Source organism: Pangasianodon hypophthalmus, chromosome 4 (assembly GCF_027358585.1).
Source record: "Pangasianodon hypophthalmus isolate fPanHyp1 chromosome 4, fPanHyp1.pri, whole genome shotgun sequence".
Lineage (NCBI taxonomy): Eukaryota > Metazoa > Chordata > Actinopteri > Siluriformes > Pangasiidae > Pangasianodon > Pangasianodon hypophthalmus.
Window position 1 is genome coordinate 33,042,668 of NC_069713.1, and position 9,862 is coordinate 33,052,529.

The following is a 9,862-nucleotide window of genomic DNA, read 5'->3' on the forward strand; positions in this document are numbered from 1 at the left end:
GCCAGGTTTGGGAATTGCACTGTTTCAGATCGCAAGACCCTGCATCGGATAGTGAGGACAGCTGAGAAGATCATCGGGGTCTCTCTTCCCTCCATCACAGACATTTACACCTCTCGCTGCATTCGCAAAGCCAGAGTTTTGGTCCTTTTTTTGTGTTTTTGTTGTGTTACGTTTTCCCCACTAGATGTCGCTCAGCCTTAGTTCTTTGTTGTAATTGGATTCATTGCTTTCACCTGTGTCTTGTTCCCGTTTGTTGTATTTAAGCCGTCCCGTTTGCCTTTGCTCCCCGCTTGGTTATTGTTGTTTCCTAAGCCCCTGTCGTCGTTATAGTTGCGTCTCTGGAGTTAAATTTCTTCTGTGTTTTTTCCTAGCGTCCTTGCCTTGGTTTTTTTTGCTCCTTTTTTTCTCTATCTTAGTTTTGGCTTTTTTTCGGTTTTCCTGCCCGTCTTCGTTTTTTGTTATTCATTGTCTTCTCGATTTCCCGTTTTTTCCCTTGAGTCATTTCATTTTATTTTTTACTTAATAAATAGATTCTTGTGCACTACTTCAGCGTTTGCTTCGCCGGTTCACCACCTCCCTGTGGCTCAACGGTATAAGTCCGTTTCTCACGCCGTTGTGGAACATCAAACTTTTACATAAACTGCTGCTTAGTGGCCTGCAGCTGCAACCTAACTAATGCTGGCCTATAAAAATCTGATGTCAGGAAATCCTGAATGTCACAGTTCTAGTGAGAACAGAATAGTGTTAACTCAAAGGCTAAGACATCCATAATCCCACAATCATGCTTTAGAGTATATAAAAGAAACATATTAGGCCCTTTATCATGAAAGTTGTATGCAGTCAAACTGACATCCAACGTTCCACCCATAGTTTCCTTATTCATCCATTTCATCTTTGTTGTATCTGTACAATCAAACTCACATCTGGTCAGAGTGTTCGTAAAAGGCCACTGCCACATCCTGTTAGGATATTGTTTGTACCAGTAAAGCAGAATGTTACTGCTTGACTCATATGAACATTTCAGAGTAACAGTGTCTGTTTCATTCCTGATAATGTTGGTATCTTCATCCGTCGGCCCAATTTTATCTGCAAAACTGCCTGCTGTAGAGAAGAACGTAAAGAAATAAATCTGTAAAGTATTTTTGTAAACGAGTTAAAACATTATCTCAGGAAATAACTAGCGTGGAAGCTTGGCCCATTAATATGAATAAATCAAGCTTTATTTGGTTACTAAAAGGAATAAAAACCTGGCTATAAATAGAGTTCACATAACTACCTGTAGATGAGGCTGAAAAGCGATTCAGTTCCCACACCATTCTGATCTTTAAAAAACACAACACTTCCATAACTCTCTACAGTCTATTTAAATGCATTTAAAGTGGATTTATCTTTATTATTTACCTGAAGAGGTAATGTTTACTGAGTAGGATTTTAATTTTACACAATAACAACATATTCTAATGTAAAGACCCTTTTTTATTTAAACACATTTTAGCATGAATAGATGTGAAATATTCTTCATGATATGTAGTTGCTCTAATAAATAAACACAGTCTTATTCAACTCACAACATTTCACTTAAACATATATTTTTCTAAACAAATTCTGTCCACAAATAACAGCTACATTTGTTGGGACATTTTGGGTTTTTCGGTTTAAATAATAAAACAGACCTGATGCATGAGAATTACATTTATGAAATAATAAAATTTCTTAATATCCAGAAAGGTGATTAACATTTTCTATGGAGATTATTCTAGCACAATCAGCATAGATATTCAAAGTTATTCCAACATCAAAGACTGGAAATTGAAAAAGCAAAATTTATTTGAATCAAAAAGCCAAACAGCTCCCCGTCCTGAGAAAAAGAAAAACCTCCCTTTTGTGATGTGAAGGAGTTTTTGTACTGTGTAGTTGTGTTTCCTGTTACTGTGGGCTCCATGGCGCAGTAGTACAGTGAAGAGTCTGATACTGAAGCAGGAAAGATCTCCAGATATACTTTCCTCTCATTTTTACGGAGTCTGATGGATAGTCTTGGGTCAAGTTGTTCAGCTTTAGTGACAGTTTCTGAAGATATAATAATCCTCAGCAGAAACTCTGGTCCTGATTGAGGGTTTTGTCGATACCAGTAGAGATAGTCAGCTGATTGATCATATGTGCAGGTCAGTGGGGTGCTGCTGCCTTCACTTGAAGATATGACGGGTTGGTCTGGTGTAATGCTGCTGTCAACAGCACCTGCTGTAAAGACATTGCAACAACATAAACATTTCTATTTTCATTGGTTAAGGACGTTAATTTTTTTTTACCAACTGAATCATCATGTTTAGGTATCAGTACAAATCTCCAGCATCCACCTAAAGTTTGTGTATAATATAAATGACTTACCAATGTTTTTAACAGCTATGAAAACAAAGAAGAGGAACATGATTGTTGTGAGTGTCTCTCTTGCAGTAGATATAAACGGCAGTATCTCTGTGAAACTGTCTAAACTGTATCTCACCACATCTAGCTCCTCCCACTTTTACTTAGGCGTAGTCAAGTGCTCTGGCTTTCCACAACCCCAGAAGACTTGCCTCATTCCAGCTCAACTGGATCAGCTGCAGGATCCTGAACAAGAAAGTTATGAAAAACAAAACACAGCTCAGTAGAAATGGAAGAGGAATTGGGCCATGCCCTGAGCATGTGTTAGTGGCACGCCAGGACTCATCTTCATCCCCTCAGTCAGCCCAGCTGCATGCTGGGTAGCTGGCCCAAGTGACTGGTTTTATTTTTGTATGTAAGTAAGTCATATAAACATAGGTCTTTGTTTAATTTACCCAGCTAAGCAGCGAATGATGACATTCTCAGGCCATAGGGACGGCTCGGGAAAATCTATAACTGCAGTAGTGATGAGGAACTGAGAAAAAACCCTTTGTATAATATGAATCAGATTTTTTTTGCTAGTTAGCACAATGCACAGTGAAGACTATTGAATTTTTCAATGAAGATTACTGACAAAAAAGGAGTGTACTCCTCACTTCATATGAAAATATGAATCTGTCGTGTGAAACACTTTGTACTATGTATCTGGGTTTGCCGTCACTGTGGGCTCCATGGCACAGCTGTACACTACAGAGTCAGTCCCTGCAGCAGAGGAGATTAATAATAACCATAAAAACACAGAAGAGTAACATGAATGCCTTGGTCTGAGTTCAGATTTATGAACAAAAAATAACTTCAGAATGTATTTTTTGATAGACTTGAAAGCACTTTTGTAAGTCGCTCTGGATAAGGGCGTCTGCCAAATGCCATAAATGTAAATGTAACTTCGATCAGCAGAAAAGCAATTTTTGATGAGGATGCTTCAGCAACTTTCAAGAGAAAATACAGTTATTGCATCTCTTCCTGTGTGCTCCTTTTCTGCCATCCCCTGAACAACACTTAGCCTTTTCAAAAATGGTAGAGGTTCCTTCTGTAAACTTTAATGCAAACTGAGAATTGACTGAGAAAAATACAGGTGGTTTCTCACAGCAGCCACTGTGCCTGAAAGGGTTAAGAAGGTTGCTACTGGGAGTGGTGTGGCTGCTTTTAATGGCTTTCATACAACCAGTTCATAAACATTAACCTGAGGTTCTGTTCCTCTCACTTTTTTTGAACGATGCCTGTTGCATCCGAATAAAGAATATCGTCCACTGTCCTTTGTTGGTATATTTCTCTGGCCTTTTGAGAACATAGCATTACACCTTTAGGTGTAAAATGACCTTTTGCAGCACATCATCATCAGTGCCTACTTTTTCCTCAATCATTAGCTGCAGGCTCATAATTTCATTCTCATGTTTTCTTTATTGTTTACACTGCTGGCAGGAAAATTACTTTTAAAACTCCAGGACTTGGAGCTTGATCTCTGCAACCAGATTCCACCAAAGGTTCCTCCAGTTTATCCAAAGATTCAAGATTAGTGCTGTGGGTGGTTTTCCAGTTAGTGTCATCCCAATCTCTTTTGAAGCTCCAGCTCTAATTGGTCTCCTCTTCAGCTCCTCTGTACTCTGACACACAGCATCTCCCTGAAATGTAACCGTAGCTTTCAGAGTGACTCGTCTTCAATGGTAACATCTGCACACCTGGACGGTGCTCAGAAACACAATATGACAAACGATGGAAAAGTGGTGTGTTTTGTTTGGAGCCAACTGCCTTCACACTGTGGTGCTTGAATGTAAATGAGCAGGAAGGAGGGACTGACTGAAGTCCCTCTGCAGTTATATTAGTCCATTGCAGGCTTTTAAATCTCATTTTATGCTGTTTACTGTGTATCTGTGCCAGTTGTTTTAGTGATGGAAAAGAGGCAGTAAAATTACATTATAAACTCTTAGACACCCTAGAAATACTGAGCTAGTTCACGTTATGTCCTCACATCATTTATGGCCACAGCTGGTTACTTCCCCTCAACCTATTACCCATTGATATGTACGCTTTCCTGACTTATTCATCCATTTCATCTTTGTATCTGTACAATCAAACTCATGTCTGGTCAGAGTGTTGGGAAAAGGCCACTGCCTTAGCTCACATCCAGCAGAGTAACATGCATTTGTGTGTAAATGCATAAAAAACACATCAGTGAATACATGAAGAAATAAATTACAGTGAATCACGAGGAAAACTGCCAGAAAAGGTCAATAGCTTTAATTCAAAATTAAACAATGGCTCTGGTAAAGTCTGTAAAATATTACTTGAGCATGAAAAATGTAAATTTGTTAATTTAGAATGATTGTCTCTACTTGTCATGTTTAAATGCTTTTTATTTACTCTTTCTTTCAGCTGCATATGTTACCACAAATGTTGTTTGTGTCTGTAGTTAAGTGAGGTTAATCCTGTGGTTAATCATCTGGTGTGCAGTGTTGCTTGTCTCTGTGTCTTTGTTTCTGTTTCCTTTGCAGCTGCTGCACTGTGAGCTGGTGTGTGTAAACAGACCCAACCTTCTTGTGTGGAGGACATTGTGTTTTATATTTTGTTTTTTATTTTGCACAATTCTCAGTTATGCAGATTTTCAGTTTGTCACGTCCACCATGGACAATTCCCCTCCAGACCACCAGAGGACTCCCTCACTCACATTTTTTGAAATTCTTCTTTTGTTGTCTGCCCCACTTCCTTCCTTGTTTGTGCTCACCTGTTTTGTGTTCCTCTAATTAGTTTCCCTATTTAAGTTCTGTGTTTTCCCTCCTTAGTTGTGCAGCATTGTGTGTGTAGTTGGTGTGGCTGCTGGTGTGTTATTTGCAGTGTGAGTGGTTTTTGTTGGTTTTAGACTTTTTCCTCCAGAAAAAAAAGCATTAGTTTACTGGTTCTGTAGATTATGGATGTCAAAATCCGGTCCTAGAGGGTCGACTAAAGCTGTTAAAGAATGAGTTGAATTAGGCGTTACAGCATGGAAATCACCAAACTGCTGGACTCCAAACCTCCAGCACCAGAATTTAGCAGCCCTAATGTAGAGAAACATACAGTGGAAGTGGTGTTCTCTTTCTACATTTCTTCCAGAATTCAAAATGACAAAGCTTTTACCCAAGACATTCTTCATATTGACAATATTGGTCAGTTCACATCTAATGCAGCTGGAGAATAAGATCAGTGTCCCCATATCTTTTCACTATCCCTATATCTTTTTGTAAAGTACATCGCAGTAATAAACTGTGTGGCTGTCAGTACCTCTGCTTCACTGAAGCTTCACATTAAGGCATCTTCACATGAACATTTTAGGCAGAACACTGCAGAACTTTCAACTCCTCAAAACCAACAAAAGATCTCCTAAGATAATGTTTGACGCTTTCAGAACGCTTGAATGTTATTTCAGAATACTATGATAGAGATGATGATGTCAGAATTAAGTAAGGACCAGACTAAAATCAGGAAGAACTGTGCTGAGAGGAGAATAAGCTGCCAAATGACCATCAGAAATCTACTTTATAAAATGAAAGGAAGAAAACTGAAATGTTAAATCATTATTTCACATTCTCACTTTAAACAAATCCGACCTTCTCTCTGTGTGTAGACTCTTCATTCTGCTGATGAGGCTCAACACTGTAGAATAAAAGTGTAGTTTTTGTACAGTGCAGTTGGATTTCCTGTCACTGTGGGCGCCAGAGCACAGTAGTATAGTGCAGAGTCTGATACAGCAGCAGAGGAGATGAGCAGATCCACTCGTTTATCTCCAGGAACTTTAGCAGCCATTCTTGGGGGAGGGTTGGGACTCAGATCTCCACTTTCCAAAATATAAAGAAGGAACTCAGGTTTAGATTTTGGATATTGTCTGTACCACTGCAGGTCGTTTACGGTACCACTGAATTTTTTGTAGCTGCAGGACAGAGTAACATCATCACCTTCACCTACAACTTTAGAAGTAACAAGTGGCTCTATTGGATCTGCCATGGAGTCACCTGTCATAGAGAAGAGAACGTAATGTATTTTAAATGATAAGGAATGATAAGGTGTTACATAAATCATACTATTTTATTTTTTAACACCACACAGAATAATTAATCCTTATTCACTAATTAATAATTTCTGAAATAAAAGTCAGTGTAGAACTCACCTAGTGAAAGCCACAGACACATGAATATAACAGTGAACATGATGAATGGTCTTAGCTGAATGAAAATATTCTTTCTGTACTCTGATATGTTAACATCATAAAGGTTGCTGAAGCTCCGCCCCACAGCATCACATGACAGTGTCACCAATGTTACTGACAGATTGTTGATTCTTACTGAAGCATCCTGGCTTTACATTCAGCATCACATGGGGAAAGTGATGCTGCTACAATAGGGGCATTGGCCCCACCACATATTGCAGTGAACAAGTACCTGACCTCTTGCGCACTTGTAGCTGAATGAGAACAAATCCATATGGCCACGTTCCAAAATCTAGTGGAAAACCTTTAGAGAAGATGGAGGCTGTTATAGCAGCAAAGAGGAGACCAACTCCATATTAATGCCCATTTGGAATGATGTTCAATACTCTGAATACTTTCTACACTTCTTTTGGCCTTTGGTGCAAGACTGCAATAAGATTACAAATCATGTACAATCTCTGTTTTTAATTCAGATCATTATATATAAAGGTGCTATGTCTGTATGATTGAAGAACTGTAGAGTCTATATTATTGTGCAAAGTAGTATTCATAATCAAAGAAGTCAACATCTCTGGGGGATGTGAGCAGGGTCCTAGTACTTGGCCCACAATAAGAAAACTGACTACGCCATCTTGTGGAGAAAGGAGAAAGACTTTAACACACCAAGGGTTTTTGTTTGTTTGTGTGGTTTTTAACTGAACCCTACCACTGTGCCCCAGTTTGCACTAAAAAAGGGGATGCTGGGAATAAGAAGTTATTTTTCATTCACAAATCATAACAAATAGTAATTTGCAGAACATAACTTTATTTAACTCCTGAACTTGTACAGAGCCTCAGCTGCTTCACTCGAGTTCAGCTTTCTATCTAATGTAAGTGAGTAAGCTAGGGAACTATCTTTCAAAACAACAATGTCTTTCCCAAATCAAGAAACTGTTGTTTATAGCTGACAACAGGAGCCACCTAATAATATTTTATCAGATTTCCTTCAGATGTTGAACTTGTTACAGAAAGATCAGAAAGTTCACTGGACACGTTATCAGGATCTACTATGACATTGGGACACAGAGCAACTGTGGTGAGGAAAGACTCCCTGAGACGATCTGAGGAAGAAACATTGAGGGGAACCAGACTCAAAAGGGAAGCCGTCCTCATCAAAGGGATTTTAATCTTAAACAGCATTATAAAAAACAGCACACATCCATAACTAACTATATACGCCTACATACGTTCATTCCTCTTTAGTAAGTGCACAGTGGATCCAGAGCCTGTCTTGAAAACACTGGCTGAGAGGCAGCAGTTATGTTCATTTTGTTTTAAAATTTTTGGAATTACAGCCCTTTTTTGCAGTCAAAATTAATTGGACGAACTGCTTAATTTGTGATGAAATAAGGAGGAAACAGGCCACACCTGGCCATGAAACCGCTTTCAAATGTCCAATTACTTTTGAGCCTGTGAAAATGGAGGGACATTCAGTGGGAATGTGAGGAGGTTCATAAATGAATTATGAGTCGTTATATCTCCCAAACTACCTCTTCCCCAGTACCACTAAGTCCTAAACTGTGTACATTAAGCATTTACCCAGACAACTGTTCTCTCTCTAACACAGAAAGGAAAATGGTTGACCTATGGCTACTACAAGCTAGACGCTCGATCGCCCTGTGTTGGAAGAATGCTAGTTGTCCCTCCCTTGGACACTGGTTGAAAAACGTAATCTCAAGTTTGGCTCTTGAGAAACTGCCATATGCAGTGAGGAAGAAAGCTTCTGAATTTTACAACATCTGGGAGGAGATTTAGGAATTGGTTAAAAATGGTGACGTTGAAGAGGCTTTTTTTTTTCAAGAGTGAAGTTATGGTGTAATTAACTAATCTATGGTGAGAATATGTGCTATACACTGCCACGTATTTGTGATTGTACTCCTTTTTTACTAATTTTATTTTTATTTCATATTGCCACATGTTCGATTTGATGAAAATTTCAGTTACATATATACAATGTGTTAAATGTATAAGACCAATAAAGATATGTTTAAAAAAAGAATAGATATTCAAAGTTAGACTAACATCAAATACTAGTACTTGAAAAATAATATTTATTTGATTCAAAAAGCCAAACAGCTCCCCCTCCTGAGAAAAAGAAAAACCTCCCTTTTGTGATGTGAAGGAGTTTTTGTACTGTGTAGTTGTGTTTCCTGTCACTGTGGGCTCCATGGCGCAGTAGTACAGTGAAGAGTCTGATACTGCAGCAGGAAAGATCTCCAAAACTACTTTCCTCTCATTTTTATGGAGTCTGATGGATAGTCTTGGGTCAGGTTGTTCAGCTTTAGTGACACGCTCTGTGGACTTTTGAATCAGCAGCAGAAACTCTGGTCCTGATTGAGGGTTTTGTCGATACCAGTGGAGATAGAGAGCCGAGTCATCATATGTGCAGGTCAGTGTGGTGCTGCTGCCTTCACGTGAAGGTATGATGGTTTGGTCTGGTTTAATGAGCTCATCTACAGCCTCTGCTGAAAAAAAGACATTGCCATTTACTTTGATACCATTTCAGTGTTAATCACTTAAGAACATTCAAATGGAAGTTAATGTCATGTTTATTATAGACTTAATCAATATCAATAACATTTTATTTAATATGAGAGTAAAATCTTGTAAAAGAATGTAAATGACTTACCAACATCAGTAAGAGCTATGAAAACAGAGAGGAAGAGTAACATGGTTGTTGTGAGTGTCTCTCTTGCAGTAGATATGAATGGCAGTGTTGTCTCTGTGAAACTGTCTAAACTGTATCTTACACATCTAGCTCCACCCACTTATAATTACACGTAGTCATGTAAATTCTTTCATCACTACTTCCACTTATAATATTGTAAACTCAAACCTCATTTCATCTGATATTACATATGTGGTGTAACAATCCATTAATGAAAGTAATGAATTAAAATGCTGATAATACAGTTTCTGATGCTTGTTGTTGTTCATTGTGTTTCTGTTTCTAACACCTGGTTACGCTTACCGAGACCTTCAACCACCTTTCCACGTTTTGAGTTAGGGAGGAGAACAGAACTGTTGTATGGCAGAGAAAGAAAAGTGTCCAAATGCTCAGATTCACAAATGCATTTCCCCCCAATGTCTGTTACTCTATCTCTAACCTATTAGATGTGCAGATTAGCTTTTATTAGTGTAGCCCTCCTGCCAGGTAAATATCTTGCGGCTCAAAAATCTGTCTAGAGGATATTATTTCCAACACTACCCCAGTAAAGGCACATT

At 38.6% G+C, this 9,862-nt stretch overlaps 1 long non-coding RNA gene and 1 gene segment (V, D, J or C); both read right to left on the reverse strand.

Annotated features, from left to right (window-relative positions):
* Positions 1-1,204: 1,204 nt before the first annotated feature.
* On the reverse strand, positions 1,205-6,035 carry LOC117597138 (uncharacterized). The gene is made up of 3 exons (XR_004577912.2): positions 5,987-6,035; positions 2,386-2,607; positions 1,205-2,238 (listed from the first exon to the last, which is right to left on the reverse strand). It is a non-coding gene; the product is annotated as an uncharacterized LOC117597138 (long non-coding RNA).
* Positions 6,036-6,042: 7 nt separating this feature from the next.
* LOC117596925 (T cell receptor alpha variable 12-3-like) lies at positions 6,043-6,599 on the reverse strand. The segment is given in 2 exon segments: positions 6,043-6,404; positions 6,560-6,599. Coding segments are annotated over 2 exon segments (402 nt in total).
* Positions 6,600-9,862: the final 3,263 nt, after the last annotated feature.